General features: G+C 39.9%; 1 protein-coding gene across 4 annotated transcripts in view; it reads right to left on the reverse strand.

The window, feature by feature from the left end:
- Positions 1 to 16,605, reverse strand: part of EXOC4 (exocyst complex component 4) — a 413,600-nt gene extending 396,995 nt beyond the window's left edge. For all 4 annotated transcript variants that reach the window (XM_040594462.1, XM_040594464.1, XM_040594463.1 and 1 more), the window contains exon 1: positions 16,499 to 16,605. In XM_040594462.1, coding sequence (XP_040450396.1) covers positions 16,499 to 16,584 — 86 coding nt within the window. In that variant the 5' untranslated portion in view covers positions 16,585 to 16,605. The remainder of the gene's footprint in view (positions 1 to 16,498) is intronic.
- Positions 16,606 to 21,439: the final 4,834 nt, after the last annotated feature.

The following is a 21,439-nucleotide window of genomic DNA, read 5'->3' on the forward strand; positions in this document are numbered from 1 at the left end:
AGGACAAGAGCACACACACACTTGTCCTACTCAACTACCAAGGAGGACAGAGGAATTACAGCCCAAATATATCCTGTAACACCCTAAAAGAAGACAATGTACCCAAGTGATGTATTTTACAGTTTTAACACTTCTTTTCACTTTCAGATGGCAGTGGCAGAAGGCCATAACAGATACCACATGGGAATGAAGAGAAGAGATCCTCTTTCTTTTGTTATGCCTCAGACTATCAGCATGGGAGCCTCACACCCTCCTCCCCACTCCCAAATACCAAGAGCTGCACATTTCACAGGAGACAAGGGTGCTGAGAACATGCTGAGATGAGAACCCCCTTCCTCATTCCACTGACAGAGTAGCTTCTTCCGATGCATAAAATTATTTGTATCACTTAAAGTTCCACACTTCATTGTAGCTACAGAAACAGGAATGCTTTCCAATGTTTTTACATTAATATTCTACCGCCAAACATTCTTAGTCGTGTCCTAAATAATGGTTTTACAAAGATCTTTTTTTTTTTAATTGTACTGTACCAAAGCACTTTAATATCATGCAAAAGGGATCTGAAAAGTAAGAACAGTGATTACAAAATAAGCCTGGTATTAAGAAATCTCGGTTACAGCTTCTGCTCCACCACAGACCTCTAACATTGTGCTTACAGCACCCTCACGTTGCAGACTGCATCTTGACACTATAGCATGAGCTACACACAGCTCTTGGCTACTACAGACTTCTGATGTAAATATCCACATTTGAGTGGAACGGGCTCCGCAGGCACATTCTATGTCCTTGTGGCCCAGTTTCTCTTTCTCACCTGGGGAATACACAACACTGGTTACTCAAACAAGCGAGCTAAGATTACACACACCAAGTACTGCTGAACATTCAACACTCTTAGCAGGGGTCATGTAAACACTTCAAAGTAAGGCATGAAGATGTGCTAGGAAACAAAGCTAAGCATACTCTTAATGCAGCAGTATTAAAAATAGCATGAAGTTTGGGTTCATGCTATAACAGATGAGCAGAAAGCAAGTGCAAGATTGTGTTTGGCAGCAAATCATCCTCCATTAAGAGCTCTTGCAGATAAATATGCTTTCTTTGTAAAGAACTGCTTATTTTTGCTAGGAGAATGTTCTTCAGCATGGGTTACACTAGACAAATGTATATATCCTTTTTAGAAATTGACATATTGTTTGAGTTTGAAGCTGAACAGTATTGCTTGTCTCTGTAGTTAATGAAAACATCGAATCTCTCTAACCTGCATTATAGATTGCAGGAAAATCATGGATTGCTCTAGACAATGTAGCAGCAGAACCGAATTGGTCTATATCACAGATTAGAAAAGATTTAGTTTTAATTAAGGAAAATTCAATTTCAAAATTCTTAATTTGCCAAAGCTGTTGAAGCTTTGGCTTGAATCCATCTGCAATGCTAGTAGTTTGATATAAAAGCTTAAGATCTTTCTCCAAGGATAAGACTACATCACTGTAATGTCAGTAGATGTCTCAAGACTTTCCTAATGCTCCTGCCCAACTCAGGCTTCCTAACAACTTCTAATCAAAACTGTGGGTTTTAAGCAGATTCAAATTGTGCTGCCCAGTTGTTTTTGTCCTTGTAAGTTTAACTTGCCTTCTACAGGAAAAATATTTTTTGCTAAAAACACTTGACATTTGCACAGACAAAATAGATGTTTATGAAGCCTGAGAAGTCACAACAGGAACTGTAACTTAGAAACCACAAAACATGTCAAAAGAAGGACAAAGCTAGTACAGGTGGATAACAGAAGCCTTTGTGAAATACCACGAGTTCATTCCTACTGAAATGATAAAATGACAACATCTAACTAAAAGGATAAATCTTAGTTGCCATTTTACCATTTGTCTGCTGAGATATGTAATATACATTTGCTGCCCCCTTCAGCAGAATCAAGATGCTTTAGGGGGTAAAGAGCCAGCCCATGTGGCTGAGCACTACACACCTTCTCACAGAGTTTAAACTCCGAAAACCTCATCTTTCAAATCCACAACACAGCCAGCAGTAGTACGGAAATATTGCCAACCCATCTTAAAAAGAAAGGTAATAGGAATCTGCAGGCCTCAAAGCTCCATTCCATCCAACCTGACTTCAGGAACCTCAGCAGCACATACTGGGAATATAGTTGCCAATTAAGTCTTTTTCTACACTCAACAGTTCTCTGAATCATGAGCTTAATATGCAGAGATAGCTCAGAATCCAACAATAAGAGCAAGACAAAGGAATCACTAATGCTGTATAAAACCTTACTACGGCCATACTTGGAGCAATGTGCACAGTTCTGACCTGCCCCTCCTCTGTTGCCCTTCGAGGGGCAACTAACACAACAGAGGGGATTAAAGCAGCTGTTCTCTGCAGAAACACTAAGGCCAAGATTCTTCAGCTTGGAAAAGAAAGTCTGGAAAAAAGATACAACTGAGGTCTGCAGAAGTCAGAAACAAGATCAATAATGTAAATGCAAAACAGTTTTTCACCAAATCATACCCTACTAGAACTAGAGGGACTTGTTGAAACTAACAGATCAGTTTAAGAAGCATCAGCAGGTTCAGAAAAAGTACTTAAATGTATTCACAGACAACAGGTCAAGACAAACACTGAAAAACTTGCTGGAATGTATCCTCCAACATGACTAACTCAACAACTCCAGACACTAGGGAAAAATAAGAGAGGCAGTGGACACAACAAGTGGCCAGACCTCCATCCTCTCTCGAACATTTCATATTACCATTGTTGGAGAAAAACTACCGGGCTGGAAGAACCATTAATCAGCCTCAAAGGAGCATTTCTTTGGTCTTATCCTCTGGAATACTTCACTAATATAGACCACCTAAATCTGAGTAATGTTTCGGAGGTGCTGGAGGTGATGTTACAGACTCCTGCGCATGTACACACAAACATACATACAGTAAGTGCCAACACAGGGCCTTCCCTTCACCTTACCAGGGTATTTCAGCATCCAGACCAGCAAAGAGACAAGACAACCATGGACCATACTTGCACAGTTCCAGGTGAAGCCACTATGCTGTCAGGCAGCAGGAAGGGGGAGAAAGGAAGAATTAACAAAACACTTCTGCAAAATATGGCTTTGTATATCCCAGGGACATGCGCACCAAGGATAAAACCAAATTAACACACCATTACCATTTTTTTCCAGGCTGTGATCCTAACCTGCAAGACTTAATTCAATGGAAGTTTCAGGCCTAGTCAGCTGCCACATTCCAAGATTTCCAGCTGGCTCTATCAGATGCACCAGCTGGGAAATGTTTCCAGAATTAGCACCTGTATTGGGAACCTCTTGCTTTCTTTAATTACCTTTTTTGGGAAAATAATGTGGAAACAATCATCAATAAAAATAACCTATTTGTATTTTGCCCAAGAAATTTACCTATGTTTTATGGCCCTTTAGTCTGTTCTAGTTCAAAACATTAAAGGGACCGCTTACTATGCCAAAAGGGATAAATAATTCAACACTTTATGGATAGAAGTTTAAATCACAACCCAAGATCTAAATGGAGAAAAGCAACATCAGAGACTACTTTTTCATTTCTTTGACTGAAAGACCAGCAAGTTTCAGAAGCTTAAGGTTTTGGTTTTAGAACTTTGTTATTTCCAGTCATTATGGGAGCCTGGATTAATGGCTGGAGAACAGCAAAGTGCACATGTGATCCACTCCACAAAGACATACTGAAGAATCATCAAAGAGCACTTAGAGAAAAGTAAAACCATTCTTTAATGGATGCAAATAGCAATATATAAGTAAGAGGAAGCAAAGCTGTTTCCAATCAAAATGTCAGAAAGAAGTGTGCTATAAAACTGAGAATGACTCTTCTGCATTTCTTTTAAAAATCACATTGAACTTTTTCCTCAGACAATAATACACATTGTTGTCCACCATGGCTATACTTACAACTGCTTACAGCCACCAGTAAGACCCTTCTACTCATTCTTCTCAAGTCACTATATTAGATGAGGTCTCACTTTACCTACTTAAACCAAAACTTAACTCACTGCTTTCTCTCTACTCCAGTAATTCATTACCATGTATTTTCCTCCTTCAAAACCACAATATTAAAACCTTGAAGTTTAGCAGCATCTGTAACTACAAAAATGCACAATGTCACTTTGAATCCAAAACCTTACTCTGTATACCTCAATTTCCTACCTAAGCCCCTTGGTACAGGAGCCATTTCTTTTTCTTGCACTGCACACAAAAAAAAAACAAAGCAAGGAATAATTAATATTCTCGAGATTATATATGTTCCTGCTAACACTGCAGAAAAGTAAGCCAAGGGCATCTTTGCTTTTTTCTGTTCTATTAAAATGTGTGGCAAGGAAGAAGAAAAGTCAACACACTGTTTGCCAAATAGAAAGGATCAAAATTGTTTGGGAAAGGAACCTTGCAGAAACAACTTTGAAGAGGGAATTATAAAACAGGACAGGATTAGGAAGCAATAATAAATATACATTAGCTTTTTAGAACTCCCCACAAAACAAAAGCATTCAAAACATATGACAAGCAGAAGGAACGTCAGTTTAGATATTGAGTACATGCAGGTTATGAATTTGGTGGGGTTCTCCAGTAGGATTCCCTGATCAGTTCACTTGTTTTTTCATTTTCATTTTTCTAAATGAGAATCCGCCTCCCCTGTAAAATACCTGTAATTTATACTTGGCAGCTGGATGGCTGCATATGCCTGTCTCATTACCAAGAGCTCAATAGGATTAGAATAATTCTACCTGGATGTTAGTCTGTTAAGAGACATTTTTATGCTACAGTAAAACAGAACCTCATTGAGCCAAATCTCATTGACTTTTGATTTTACAGAGTTCAAAATACAGATTACACAAATGCAAAATGCTTAATTCACCGTAGTCAATTCTGCATATGGAACACAAGGTAGAGAAGATAATCAGACACAATCCTGAAATGCCTTTATCGGGGATAACCAGCATAGTTCAAAAAACCAAGAAAAAACCCAGACCCTGCTATTTCCCCTGAGGTCAGTGAATTTACACTGGGATTAGATTAGTAAAAACAGTCCATTGGGACTACTCATTTCAGCAGAACTTGATCTGTGGATCACAAGCATTTTTCATCTCCACTTTCCAGCATCCCACTCAAATAACTAGGTGGAAAGACTTTTACAGGAGTCCTGAAGCACTGTCATTCTACAAGATGCCTAAAGCCTTAAACTGCTACAACTGCTCACAAAGACAGGAATATCTGGTTTCGAGAGGTAAATATGTAAGAATATGTATTCACATTGGTCAAATATAATTGCCATCTCTGCCATTTCTGCAAGAGGCTATACCTTTCTAGAAAAGTGAACAAACTCCCAGCTCCAGAAGAGTGCTCCATCCTCAGCACCACAGATGAAGGAATAAAGTGTCTCAGACCTGTTGGCACAATTAGGACCCAAAAGCACATTTGAAACTACTTTCACCTGGTGCTTTCCAGCAATTCAACAACCATCAAAACCTAGGGACTGACCCAAAACACTGGAAGGCAAGATTTCTGAATTATAGATGCTTACCTATAAATGCTCAACACAGAAAAGTGTTTTGAAGCAGCTGGAAAAGCCAATTGAGTCATTAAAACTTTTTTCTCTCCACAGACCTCAGTCTCAGCATTTTCCTCTGAGCAAAATTAAATGCTTCTCTCACTGAAACACTAAAGAGCTCTGAGAAAGTCACACAATGTCTCATTTTCATAATGCAGAAAATACTACAAGACTGTAGCTACTATTTACCATAGTAAATACATACAGCACTTTGAAAATGCAACACATTAAGCAGGGATAAAAGAAACTTTTCTCTAGGAACCAATGTAATTAATCTGGTACCAACAACAACTAACACCAGCAGACTCCATACACTACATAACAAGTTATTCTCACACTGCAGACTTAGTGCTAGCTGTTTCTTTGTGTTTTGACAAATCAATGTCTTTCATAGACCTGTCCAAGATCCACAGGTGCCTGGACTGCAGAGCTACCACACAATCTCATATCCTCTGTAAATTTACTCCTACACTGTGATACATTAAGGTAGGGAAGAAGGGAAAGGGGGTGCAGGTGGGAAGCAAACTCTCCCACATTCAAACACCACAAAAAACAACACTCACGTGATGAAAAAGGACAGAAAACAAGCCATAATTTCTTCACAAGGTAATACATTTCCTTCATTGCTGTGAACTGCAAGAACGTGATGTCCACTAAGCTATTCAACAGCAGAAAAAAACAAATCCCATTGCACTACACATCATGTGTCCCAATAGATAACTACAGAAGTACAGAAATGCTGCAGAGATCAGCTGCCAAACTATGAAGGGATTCAGCTCCGTTAATAACATGCTATTTTTGAGCTTCAAATGCACTCCAACCCCAAAACAGGACTTAACATCATAGCTCCTAGCACTACAGGGCACCACACACAGATTAATCTTTATTCTGTGTAACACCCATGTTCCTGCAAACGTGCACAGCTTATCTGCATGAATGAACTACTACAAAATAAGCTCTGATGTGAATGAAATGCATGACAGACTTCTTCGCTCAGTCCCCATATCAACAAGCTTAACAAAAACTGAGAATAGCCACATGGGTAGTTACTAAGAAATGCTCTTCCTGGAGCATCCTGTGACTTTTCAGTAGGAAAAGCCTTTGCAAAGCCAGCAACAGGCATCATTGCAGGTACTTCAGGCAGCCACAGTGCCAAAGAGCTCAGGCTGGCGATACGGGCTGCTGAACCACAAAGTTTCAAGGGGACTGAGTATTTTGTTCACAGAGACATGTACAGAAGTGGAAAACACTGGGTTCCTAAACAAATCCACTCATTTTCCTCTCAAAGGGAGGCATGAATGAATGAATCTCCTCCATCTGCATTTTCACATTTATTTTCCTGCTTGACAGTAAAGATTTAGTTTCAGCACATGCGATCTACCTCAGTCTGAAGCATCAGAGAAGCAACTCAACTCTATCTTCCCCTCTTTTATTCTACAAGGACCAATAACAAAACTTGTCTCTGATCTAGACACAAATCCATGAATTTGATTTCCAAATGCCCACAGTCCAACACTGGTTCATTTTGCAACATGCTGAGTGCCCTTACAGCACACACAGGCTTTCGGCCTTCTGAACCTGAATTCAGGGTGCAAGCCACACCACTCCTGCTTCATCTAGTTCCCTGCCACTGCATTTCATTCATTAGTGTTTTTTCTACCAAACCCTGCTATTTGGTTGTCCCCCTCAATCCCTAATATTTTGCACTGTGGCAAAAGGAAGTTAACAACCTTCAAGACTATCCATTTACAGACACCAGCCTCAAAAATCACCACTCCAGCAGGAATCAGATTTGAGACTCAACAAGAATTTGTTTACATGGAGAAGTCTCATATTTGCCCACACAGCTTGTATTATCAAGGGCTTCAGTCAGTTTTCCAGGGCAGACAAGTAATTTCTTTTGCCAGCCCACTGTTAGCTTCCTATCTACCCAATAAAACACCAAGAAAATTAGATTAAGTGTCAATTTTAAGGGAAAAATGTTAATGAATAATAAATGTTTCATTTCTGTAGATTTTCTTTTTCTGATGCTTTCAGCTATGTTGGGTGGATAACTTGGCTGGCCTTAGGGTAGGTAAAACAGGCAATGTTAAGTATGATTACTGCTAGGCTATGGATAGTAAACAGTCTTAATTATCAATTTCTTGACTAGAAAATTTGTTTCAAAGGAAGAACACTATAGTAACAGTATGTGGGCATTATGATTCTGCTGGGTTTTTTAATTATATTTATTATTTTTATTTTTTATTAAAAATGAAAGAAAAGACATTGCATGGAAAATGCAAATATGCATTCTAGAAAATTAATGCAAAGTTAGCACCTGCAATACTCTAGACAATTCTTACAAGAGAGGAGCGTTGAAGTCCGTGCTGCTTTTGACCGTTGCTGTAGGTGTTCAGCACCAGTGTGTCCCTGTAGACCTTCTCTTCCTCTGCTCCACAGTATCAGAGCAGACATAAGCAAATATTTGTGGTTTAAGGCAGAAAAGAATACTACATGAGGCACAGGAGCAGCTTGGAAATCCAGGAAGAATCTTCTGTTACTTCTGGATCTGGTTTCTTTAAACACATAATTCACTTGCCTTCATTCAGCATCACTTATTCAAATGCAAACACTCATTAAAGACAGTGGGAAACACCAACAAAAAACCCAAATGCAAGCCGATCAAATTTAAATGTTTCTCATCTGATCAGGAAAACGAACATTTTAGTGATGTGGAATAAAAAGGAGTGCTGAATCACTGGGGCGATCAAACAAAGCTTCAGTTTTAACAGTGATCCACAGTAAACTTTCTGCCACCTGTTTCTACATTATTGTGCACCATTATCACATGCCACCTTAAGCCTCCCAGTTTCTCCCCTTAAAACATTTCTGAAGCTACAATAACACAGACAGCTTGTGGTATCAACTGCGTACAACACAGCCTGGATTAAAGTTTGTCTTGGTGAAAGCTAAGGCTATGTTTAGAAGTGTGGCCAACTTACAGGACTCACTTATGTTGTAACCTTTCTCTCCAGTAAAAACAATGCCAGAAATCTGTTGAACAGAAGAAGCTTCTGAAATACACACTACAGCTTTGGGCAAAATCCAAAGTTTAAGGGATGCAGTATGATCCATCCCTTCTGAAGAAATTGGGCAAGGTTTTCAACATTTTAGCGTGGACAACAGTTAAACAATAATTCTTACTGTCCATCTTTGAAATCTGCAGATAAAAAAGTGCTGGGTAGGTACTACATGTTAAGATTATAAAAACTGAGTATGTTTCACAATGTATCATATACATTTGCACCACTCTAGACAATAAAATCAATAGTACACCACTACGATTATCAACATCACCCTTCAAGAAGGAAAATCAGAGAATGAGGGAGTTTCTGTAGTCTCCATTTTATACCATACTAAGGACCTAAAAGACAAACCAGAATATGACAAGCCTCTGTCAGTTACAGGGTGGGGGGCTGGCGGGGGAGCAGATATCAAAGCACAGCCTTAGCTAAAACAATTTTTGACCAACAAAGGATTTGTCAGTTAAGTGAAGAAAGCAGTTGCTAGAAGCAAAAAAATCATTTCAGCAGAGCACTGTGGATCTCTAGGAAGACCAGTCTCCTCTCTGCAGGAAATAGCTGCAATGTGCCAAGGAGATTTCAGTATTAGAAGGGGGGGGGAAGGGGGGAAGGCAGAGTAAAAAGAAACCCGTTAGAATTTAGTTACTTTTCATAAGGCACCTCTTGCTGACAACCGTGACCACACAGCAATTACAGTATTTGCTCTCTTATTTCAGTTTAAACCGTTGTGATCATTACTAGATATTTATCGTGCACTAACACTTGAATGCCAGCCACACAGTCACCCCATTGAGAGGCACCGCTCAGACACGGAGACTGACAGCACAAGCTCTTTTATGGCAAGGAAATCTAATAGACAAGAAACAACAACAGCTGAATAAAAGATAAGAGGTCAGGATGCGAGGGAAAGGGAACAAAATAACTGAGATGGAGAGAGCACATCTGTCCACGTCTCAGCTGTCCAGCAGAAGCGAGCATAACCAGGCAGTTACTCAGACACTGTCAAGTTGCAAATTATCACAGGAATTGTGGCAGTGAGTTTGAAGTGCAAGTGGTTGGGAGGATCAAATGTTGAATTCACAGATGCATGGAAGATGCACATAAGTGCTCTGCAAGAAATACTGTACGGTAAAATGCATTACTCTGTTATTACTTTTTCCTGCCCTAAAAGCTGTAGAGGGAAACAGAACATTACACTGATGCTGATGATTTCAAGAACTGGGCCTTGCAGTAAAATTGTCAAACACCACCGAAGATCAAACACACATTAAATGTTTACTGGAGGCATCTTACAAGCAGTATTTAAGCCTCTGAGTTAATCAGAGTAAAATGTTTAAGTGAGGAAACAATAAAATCTGGTCCTTTCTGAAAATCTAGACATTGGTTGGGTGGGTTTTTTTCCCCCCAAGCCTTATTTTTATGGGTATAAAAAACCCAATCCTGTATGGGAAAAAAGCCTGTCTAGAGCAGTTCAGCAAGTATCCTTCCTCCCAACTACTGTTCCACCCCACGAGACCTTACAAGCAGCTATGTTTCAACAGAGCACAATGAAAAAGCTTTTTAAGGCACCCTGGGACAAGAACCACTGTACTTTGACACACTGTCTAAACTACTCTACAAATTTCTAGAGGTTCATTAAACTAAATAGACTTATTTGAATTTTATAATTGAAAACTGTTGTCTTAAAGACAAGTCCCAAATGGGGTGATCTACAGCTTCCAGCACTATTTAACCTCAAAGAATATAATCTGATAATACATGTTTTGAAACCTCTGCAGAGTCATTGAAACAGTTCTGAAAGTCAGTTCCTTATGAAACAAAGCCAGCCAGAAGAAAAAAAAAAAAATCCAAAAGGTAGTTAACAATTTAACTCAGTAACAACATGTTGAATGTTTTCTCATTTTCATAGGTTAGCTGATTGTTCCTATGAAATTCTGGATTTGAGGAAATGCATCAATACGTTCAGGAGACAAACGCCTCCCTTCATGGCAACAATGAGGTGCTGTAAAAAAGGAAGTCAAAAACTGCACATTGTAAGTCAATTGGCATGGGAAATGGGGTATTCACTGTAAACTGACTATAAAATTATAAAGGATCTTCGCCTTAATTAAAAAAAAAAAAAGTAAAATCCTGAGGCCAGCATGCTCCACCCTCAAAGGGAACACAAGGCACTCATCCTCCAGACAACTAGATCACCACTGTGCAAACAAAGAAATAACTCACTCCACTACAAGAAAAGGCAGAACCCAGTCTCTTCAAAATGCTGTTAAACATACAAAGTAAACAGAGCATTATAAAACATTTCACTCCTCTACTTACATTCCATTAATCTTTCATGCTGCTTACACAGTTGGTTAAAGCATTCTCAACAAAAGTTGATGATCTTTTTATCATTGAAGACTTTCATATATATATAGCTGCAGTGTAAAGGCTGAGCAGCCTACAGCCATATCAAATATCATCATGGAATGCTTTATTTTGCTAAATTAATCAACCCTTAATCAAATTTTACCACATCAATACAAACCATATAAGTATAGCTAGTGATCAGCTGATTTCTGAAACAAATACTAGACTCAGTCATTTAAGATTATGACTTCAACAGAACAAGTCACTCTTCTTAGCTGTCTCCAACAGCCCTGCATGAAGATGAAAAAACAATACCACACAGGCAAAACCCCGACACCAACTGCACACCATTTTCTGCCTCAGAAAAGGGATGCAGACAGACAGACCAACCCATGAGATGCCAGTTACAACTACAGGCACAAGCAGAGTGACCTAGCTACCTCCCTACTACGTGACAACCTGTCCAGGACTATCTCCATGTATAGGAGACCACAGGTACCAGCTCTACCTTTTTCCATAATGAATTCTAAATCCAAAAAGCCAACACAGCTTTTTGAATTACCACATTCCCAGGAGAAAACAGAAGCCCTAAGGATCAGTATTTTCAAATTTGCAAGAGCAGAAGCAGGACAATGCGACTCAGACCTGCCACCTGGATGATTAAAAGATGAAGAGTATTTAAGGAGCCATTGGCCCCTCTGCACTATGAACCCATCCTTGACATCACGTAGCATCAGAACAGTGGCCATGCATGAATCAGCAAGAGGCTTTGGAGATTTCATTATCAACCAGAAGGTTTCAATACTGCACTGGAACGAAGAGCTGTTGGAGGCAACATCTTCAGAACAGTTGAAACCACAGAACATGTAATAATTTTTTAACAAAACCAACTACTTCTACTTCCTAGTTTTTTAAGAGTAGTCTGAACTCCAGCTTTGCACAGTGCATTGTTTAAAGCTGAAGTAAGAGCTGGAAAATAGAGTAACTTGAACTTTTAAACAGGGCATGATCACACATACTTCCTTCTGCATATGGTTGTGTGTTCACGTATGCACCCTCACCTACTGTTAATATTAAAATTCAATAAAGTGTCTATATGAAGCTACAAGCCAACACTTGTATAAAATGTATGCATATCTGGCAAGAACCTCACAATCATTTCAGTAAAATTTATCATTTAAAACCATACTCCACCAAATACAATTTATTCTCAATGAATTTCTGAGCTACTTGCCTCATAGAAGAACCACTACTTTTATAACATTGGAGAACACCTTTAGCAATAAAAGCAGTTTTAAGAGACCATTACGGTGTATACAGATCGGAGTAACTCAGCCTTATTTCTCGTAACAGCTATTTTCAAATGCAACAATGAGGGCAACAGGTATACATTCATCCTTCTCACTCTACATCTCAAACTGAGATATCAGTTCTATTGCTTTAGAAAAAGACCAAATGGCAGATCATTAGTGATAATCCATTTAACAGAGTTCACTGTAAACATAATGAAAATAATAGCCGAGAGGCGTTAAAAGGAAAAAGAATTCCACTTGTGAAAAATAAAATACATGCAAGGTTTTTTGCCGTATCTGCAGATACCTGCTGTATGTGTTTGCCTGTGTGAAAGCTTAACACAAAGATTTCAATAAGGTCTTATGGAGTCACTGCTAAAGTTTGTTTTCCCCCAATTAAAGCAGCTATTAAAGGCCAGTTTTAAAAAATAGCAACCTTTAATTGGAAAAAAAAAAGTAACAATAAATAAAAGGCAGACACATTTACCAATTAAAAATCTGACAAGATCCCTCAAAAAAATAGCATTTGCTAAATGCCAGGTTGCTTGTTTCAGAGTACAAAAGCTGCTTCAACCAGCTACCAACAAAACAAAAGGTTAAGAAAAATCAATATACATACACGTGTTTGTCCTCTGAAAAATAAAAAAATAAAAATAAATCCCCAAGTTGTCCTCCAGCAGATGAGCAGTATTTTCTCCACTATGCACTATTTTTTTAAAAAGACACTGTGAAAGCCCATGTGATCAGCATTAGACAACAAAACATCCTGGTCTCCAGTGATAATATTTTGACCTTATAAAGTACCTTTTATTCAAGGAATTTGAAGGATCCTTCCCATACACGAAGGAATTAGCACATTTTGAAAGTGGGTGTGCTGAGGCATGATTGTAAGTGCTGCACTTGCAACCAGCCAGCAGAAGCAAGGGGACATAAGCTGTAAAGCCCTGCTATCCAATATCCTACTCTAGAAGTCAAAATCCCAGGAGCTATGTCTTCTTGTAGCAAATAATGGTCATTTCTTCTCAGCAATGTGAGAACAAGGGCAAATTGAAGATACTTTCGTATCTCCTAAAGGCACAGAGAAAAGAAGAAAGGCTCCCTTGAGCTACAACAAAGGTGGGGATTTTAATAGCAGACTGCAAACATTCATTAAGCTTCCCAAACACTCTTTACTTCTAAAAGATTTATTGTTATGAACAAACCCTCTATTTCTCCTTTAGGAGAAACAAGAGGGGAAGCTATACCCAAAAACTCAGTATAACCCAGCAGCAGCACTGCTCAGTGTCTGACTACACTACCTCGTAACTGTGTAACTCCTAACCAGGAGCCAGTAGCTCCTGCCTCTTTTCAAATGTATCAGACAGCTACTAAGCTTGAGTAAATATAAACAAATTATCCCTTCATTATTAAAACAATTTCTATTTATAAAAGGCCTTTCAGCTTCACATTTAAAAGCATTTTATAGACAATCACACTAAGCAGATTTTGCAGACCTAAGCAATGTTTCTTTTTGAAAGACCACCATCTTTGCTATTACCGAGTAAAATATCTTAATACTTAAAGAAGCTCCTCTAGTTTTGTTTTTTTACAGCAGAAGAATGTAGTCAGAGTTTTGCTACTTTCTTTTTATGGGCCTTTCACAAAGCAACAAGAGAGAAATAAACAGCTGCCTAAATAAACCAGAAAATGCAATCTAAAACCACAAGAATTGGCAGAATATTCTATACATAAATGTTTCAGAAATAAAGCTATCAAGAAAAGTAAACTTTGCCACATTTGAAACCAGTAGTCTACTGTTAAGATTTGTAATATTTTTCTGAAGCTGATTAGTTATAAGAAAGATACATTTAACACACTCAGGCCTATATTTGTTTGCAATGGTATTTTATGAGTATATAAACCAGCAAAAAAATGTCACCTGTTGCTTGGCAAATTCATCCTCACCTGAGCAGCTATACAAAACCAACATAAAGAAAACTACTTAAATTCCTTTCCATATCACTTCCTTTTGGTAGTTGCCAAACCCTACGAAATGTGAATATTAACACAACACTTTCTCCTTCCTTCGCAATCAGTTCTACTTTCAGGCTTTCATGGTCTGGCTCAACACAACACTTCAAGCTTTGCGAAGAATCTCTACATCCAAACCAAGTTCTAATTAAACTCTGGAGGTGTAGTTATCAGGCTGTTTATTTGAAATAAATAATTTTAATTTCATAAAGTTAACCCCAACATTGTGTCCAAACACTGGACCTAAACCAACCAAAGTATCAGTGCCTGTAAGCCAAAGATTATTAGACAAACATGATTTCTTATTTAGAGAACATAGTTATATGAGCTCACTCTCATTTTACATTATAAATGAAATAACAAGTCCAGGTTTATAAAAATAGAGATACAGAAGGCAGCCCTTAAAATACTCTCGGAAATTACAGGAAACATGAACAAAAAAAAACTTAAACAGACTATTACTACAGGAAATGCTGCAGCAATCAATGCACATCTACTATTGATTCTTCCGCTGTCTACAAATTTTCCCTATTTTCTCTCAATTTTCTCTAAATTAAGGTTATCTAGCTACAACATACTACATTTCCCTCCTCAACTTATTAAAATTTGAGGCTGATAAAGAAATGCTAAGCACAACACTTCAAATCCATGCTACTTACCCTTGTCCCAAATATACTTAAGTCCCAGCAAAAACTCAAGATCCAGGCAGAGGCTTGATTTTTTCAGATTTTCACCTAATCATGTATTCATTACACAAACGTTCCATGTGAACTCGTGAACAACTGCACCCATGAGCATGTGTAGGTCTGGATATAAAAGCTGCAGGAACATGATCCATTTCGATAATCACGTTTCGGGTACTAGCTTCCCACCCCTTTCCCCTTCAACATTTGTTATATACAAAATTAAAAGTTACCAAAGCACACTACTACCAGTATCATACCTCAAGTTTATACAAGGTCATGCCAACATATACTTTTCTGCATACCAACCTAAACAAGTCTGGGTTTATAACAGCTTTTCTTATAAAACTAATGAACCACATATATTTGAAATGGAAGAGTCAGGCACCACAGTCTGTGTTAAGCAACACCTTTCATTCATTGTTCAGTGGGATTCTTTGTTACCTATTACTGTACAATTCAGAGACCGCAGCCATGACCCTGGAAAGGCTACACAGTTCTGTGAACCTACTGCTTTTCAGAGCCATCATTTACCTCCAGTTTTGCAAGATCTGAAAGACCACTTTTCAGAGTAACAAAAGAGAATGGAATTTTGTCCTAAACATTACTATTCATAGAGGATTTTAAAATCATAACATGTCCTAGATACAGAAATATTGCTACAATAACTTTTCCAAAGTAACTGACTATAGTTTCTGGCAAAGACACTGAAGTAGGAATCAAAGTTTGTAAGTTCATTACAACTCACAATATTGTACTAATATGATTGCATGCTGCCCAAGGCTTCAGTTTGGTAAACCAGCTGCCAGCCTACTGTTTATAAGCTACGTAGAAGAGATTTTTACAAGCAGTTGAAGAAGGCACAGAGGGAAAGCAGTGAAATGAATTCAGGTCCTTGCTTGGCTCAAAGTATATCACAGAATCACCCTCTAGCAAAGGAGAGGGGTTCAGGAATAAGGGCAGACAGAAATCAATACTCTAAACATGACTAGACACAACTGCTTTCTTTTCATCCCCTGCAAGGCAGTTAGAAGTAGCACTTTTCCCTCTACTGCATCCTAAACCAGAATGGAGTTTGCACTCAGGACTTCCTACTCCTGCAGCTTTTCCGGCCAGTCATATTTTACTCAGTGCTGCCATGTGTTTGTGGACAGAGGTCAACTATAGACTCTACAGCAGTAAAAAGATATACTGCCTTGACCCTCCCTGCACGACATTAAGCTAGTGCTAACTGCAGGGCTTACTCCTCAGGCCCCAGGATATAACAAAGTAAGTGGAACAGAAGGGGGAAGCCAGGCAGGGCGGGAGGACGGCGGGCAGCGCTCAGGAGAAGGCCTGCTCCAGCACTGAGGCCTCCCCACAGCTGTCAGGGCCCTGGAAGGACCCGAGGTCTTGGAAGCCCGGCCCGGAATGGGCCACACACGCCCCTGGGTCACCCCCAGGGTCCCACGCAGGACGGCCCTGCGGGCGTGATGGGAGGCTGCAGAGCGGGGCCGCTCCACCCCTACCTGATCACAGAGATGAGCAGCCCCGAGGGGTCCTTGCTCTTGCTCATGGTGCTCCGGTAGCGCCCCACCGCCTCGCCCGCCGCCATCTTGTACCCCCCTCAAACACAGGGCGGCCACCCGTGCTGGCGCGGCGCAGCCAATCAGAAGAGAGGAGGCGGGCGGCTGCGGGTCTGTGACCCAATAGCATGCGAAGAGGGCGGGGCGCGCGGCATTGGACGGCGGCGCAGCGTGCGGCGGCGCCGCGGGGCCTGCTGGGAGCTGTAGTGCTTATGGCGGCGGTCGCGGCCCGCGCACGGCGTCCCGCTCGGTCCGGGGGGGACAGGAACGCACAGCTGACAGTACAATCCCCCCTTCGAAAGGCAGTTAAAATTTAATAATAGGTCTACGAAATTATTGCCCAGATAAGATACATCTGCATAGAGGGCTGTGTCCGAAAGTCCTTATTGGCTCTGGAAGCTGCAGAAAATGGGGCGGGAGCGTGAGAGACCGAAGCCACCCTCAGAGCCTGGCGGCGCAGGGTGTCAGGGCCTCCGCCGGGCTGCACGGCGAGGGGTTTAAACGTTTATAGGACTGAAAGGCAGCAAAATGCACTAGCCACATAGAGTAATGCATCCTATGAACTAGCCAATGCTAAACGTTAGCTGCATGCCACAGATTTGAGCAGATTTTGATTGCAAGCATGTCTAAAGGGGCTGCTGAAGCATCGCTTAATGTCTTTCAAGTTACAATGTTTTTGAAAATAGTTTTCCCCGGATTTCACTGGGACAGCAGTGAGGTGACTCAAGCTGAGGCAGCCCAGGTGATCTTTGAAGCCCAGTTCTGAAAGTAAGCCTGAAGTAGTCAGCATTTTGCATTTGAATGATGTTTTTTGCGCAGCTGGAGATGACAAATTGGAGTCTGCTGGGAAGCAGCAGACCTCGGACACCCAGTGCTTACCGAAGGTCAACCTGCTTGTCCATAGGCCTTGCTTTACCATTGACGTGCTGCATCTTTTGCCATAGGATCATCTTCTTCAGAAAAGGAATGGTGCATGCTGCAGGGTTAGAAAACAAAAGGTTGTTTTTCACTGGCTTGTTGGGCAATGTCAAACAAATTATGTTACAACAGCTGCCTCACTTTCCCGGTTTGCAGATGAGGGGTACCAGTACCTCTCCAGTCAAGTCCTTTGAGAGCTTGTGTTAAAAGCATCATGAAAGACCCAAGTTTGTTACTGCAGAGGCAGGAATCCTTTAGCAAGTGCAGAAACAGTCAGGTACTAATAGCCGCTGGGTGCTTTCTAAACCAGGTTAACTTCATCATGTCAAAGACACTACTGGCTGCTATTCTGGAGTTGTTTCTTCAGCCCAAAGCTGCAAGTTAAAACGATTCTAATTGCATGAAAATTACTGAAATCTGTAGGTATGTCAACAGTATCCATTTATATGAACTGTATTTGAAATACATGGTAACAAGATGCATGGTATTCCTAGGGCTTATTTACAAGAGGAAGATTTCCACAGTAGCTATTGTGGAAGAATCTCTATTTATTATAATCAATGGCTGTATCTATTATCATTAGTGGAATGGCAGAATAGAGCATGGGCACTTTATTTCTGAAATAAAAGATAGTTTATTCCTGACAATAATATAGTCATATAGTGATAGTTTATTCAGAACAGAGTAATTACTCTAAAGTAAAGGCATTTTTATATGCAGATAGGGTGTGCACTTGAAGTGTGTTCCTGTGTAGCTGTTCTGCTACATTTCCTGTCTGCAGTCAGGCACTCAGCTCTACAATTTGCTATTCAGATATGCCAAAAAAGCTCATCTCTGTTGATTTTCTGGGCAGATTTGCTAATGTCTTCACTCGAGGGTGGTGATTTGAATGTCAGGAGTTTTGTGCACTGGCTGGAGGGAGTTTTTTCTCAAACTGCCGACTTGCCAATATTGGTTTTTTGTTAATTGGCAATTGATATTGACTGCTCTGTACCTGCACGTCCTGGAGATTGAAGTGCAGATGAAATCAGTGTGTCCTACCTTTTCATTCCTGACAGCTACAATAATCACCTCATTTAGGAGGAACTTCATCAGGACAAACAACAGCAAATCTCCCCCAGAACTATAACCTTGCTGACTTTCAATCCTGGGCTCAAATTGCTAAACCAATGCCTGGTTTCATTTACAAGACCTTTCCCTTCACTCCCAAACCACGCAGAGCTATAGGTGTGAATTTATGTTTTCTTTAAACAAAAGAGGGGAAAAAAATCAACATAGTGTGGGCTGATGCAACATGTGAACACAGAGGTCTTTCTTCATTAATAATATATCATAGAATGAGGAAGAAGGGCTACGAGAACAGCATTTTCTCCGTACACAGCTTGCCAGAAAGGGTCTCAGCCTGAAAACTGATGCATTGGAAATCAGGTGACAGAAATGTACTTTCCCTTTCACATTTCTTTCACACAGCATTTTAATACTCTGAGGTATATCTAGTAAAATGGGTAATTTCTTGACTACTTAAACCAAATAAAGTCCAAACTGACCAAAAAGTTTTCTTGATGATGAATTAATCACTGTCATAACTTGCCTGTAAATACTAGAGGGGCTCAGTAAAGGATCCCCGCAATACAAAAGAACTAGAAAGCACAGATGGTTTCACTCTTCCTCCCCATCCTCCCTTCATAAGGAAAGAAAAAGGCTTCATGCAGAGGCTTCATGTACTCTGCCATTTCTCATCCATCTCCACCATCATCTCATCGGGCTAGTTGCCTGAGGGACCACTGCGGTGGCAGAAAGCTAAGCCAAAAAGAAGCCTAAACAGGCATAGGCAGAGCAGTTCTTTTGCAAATATGGCTTACTCTGTTTGGGAAGCCTTTACAAACTCCAATGGCAAAAGATCTCCTTTGCCCATGGGACTTGCATGATACTAGGAGATTGCTTTCCCCCTTTCCTGAAGTAGCTTTGCCTGTAAGCCCTTTCCACAATTTATCCACTGGTATTTTCTAAGTGTTACTTGTGAATTCCTAAATCAAACATTTACCAGTGCTCAGTGCTGTTATAGACACTGGTCTCTCAACCACAGGTTTAACATTTTAAAAAATATGACATTTTACTTTGTTATTTCATTTCAAACATTAGTAGAAATGCCAGAGAAAAGAGTTCAGCTCACACCAATATCTTACAGGTGTAATTGCCTTGTCTGTAATGTGTTTATATTAGTTATAATTAAATTACCTTTGAATTGCATCAATGTAAATGGGAGCAGACTGAAGGCCAGACTTCCATCTAAGATTGTAGGAGCAATTTTGCTTGTATAAAGCAAACATAATTCAGTTGGCATATATCAGTCGTTTTATTAAAATATATTACCTGTTCTTACAAAGCTTGTCACCCTGACATCAGCTGCATTAAACTGAAATTTGTCCATGGTCAAAGAATCAGGTCCCAGGCTCCCACTTCTTGCAGTAGACATTTTTTTCTGTTTTTCTTATGAAGCTTTATCAGACTTTACCAATCTACCTGAATAAGAACTGAATAAAAGTGTGCTGAAACATCAGGATTTGGCTTTATGATTAGTCACTTCTCTGGACTACCTTGTTATTCCTATTTACCACTACATAAGTCTGAGCTAAAGGTGTTTTAGGTTGCTTCTTTGACCACAATCAGTATATCTTCCCAGCATGTAGCTGCCATCAATTCTTTCTGTCTTACCTTGTGAATAAGAAGTAAGCAACTCAAGGGGCAGGAAAAGAAGTTTCTTGGCTTAATGCTGGGAATCAAGGCAGAGATATGATTCAAATGCCTTCTTATTGTTTTTTTTTGCCTCCTGACATTTCCCAAGATGCACTGTGTACTGCTGCTGCAGAAAAAATAGTAACTAAGATTAAGCTAAGTGGAAAAGTACTACTGTTTTTCCAATGTCAAATCCATAGAACCTATGGTAATGCAATCCCTGCAGGAAATCAGAGCAGAATTGTGAGGTGTTTCTCTACAAAGGCAGGTAAAACACTGTGAAAGAAGATAAGCTGTTCCCCTTCTGTAAACTATTCAAAAAAAAAAAAAAAAAAAGCTTATTGCTGTTTATTTTTCCTCCTTTATTTTACTTATCTTTACTAAGGGAATGCTGTTTTTACAATTGTGTGATCCATAACAATACAGAGAGGTGACACTGAACCAGGAAGTTTGTTCATGCAGTTGGTGACCTGATTCAGACCTGGCCAGAAAGATGCATGTCAGAAAAAGGGATAGAAATACTGTAATTGATCCCATGGAATAATCTTTTATCATGGCTTGTTTTGCTAATTGAACTCATTCCCTGGGAAACAGTAAATTGCAAAGTGGCAGAGCAGCTTTCTAATCTATTTACGCCTTAACACAGTTATTTGGTCGTGTGCAGTTTGAGCCCCAGAGCCTACATTCACCTTTCAGGAGCTTGAACACACTCCATAGCCTTCTCAGCAAAGCAAGTCTATGGTTTTGCATGAGAGCTTTGTACAAATGGAGAATTTTCTGGCAGTGACAATACATGAAGGAGGAATATCAGTTTTTTCATCATTACTGGGTATTGTAAATGCACCAAACCTTGGGATTAGGAAGCCTAAGTGTGACTTACCAATGGTGTCTTCCATCTTATGGCTAAGACAAACCACCCATTTGATGTCCAGCATCCAGCTGTCCTCAGTTACCTTGCAAATCCTCAGCCTGTCTCTCCTCCTCTTGTTCATGTAAATAGTGTAGGCTGCATGTTGGCTGGTTGAAATTAAGATCTTTAAGCTTTATCTTGGAACCATGGAAAACCTCAGCTGTTTAAGAGACAGGAAAAACAACACTCATATCCTGACTCTCTTGTGTTTAATTATGCTTCCTGCCTCCTGCCCCCCTCCCCCCACCCCCCCTTCCCCTCTTCTGTAAGGACTTCTTAGATCCTGTCCACAAACTTCTCATTTTAACACAGCTCCATTA

This window comes from Falco naumanni, chromosome 5 (assembly GCF_017639655.2).
Source record: "Falco naumanni isolate bFalNau1 chromosome 5, bFalNau1.pat, whole genome shotgun sequence".
Taxonomy (NCBI): Eukaryota; Metazoa; Chordata; class Aves; order Falconiformes; family Falconidae; genus Falco; species Falco naumanni.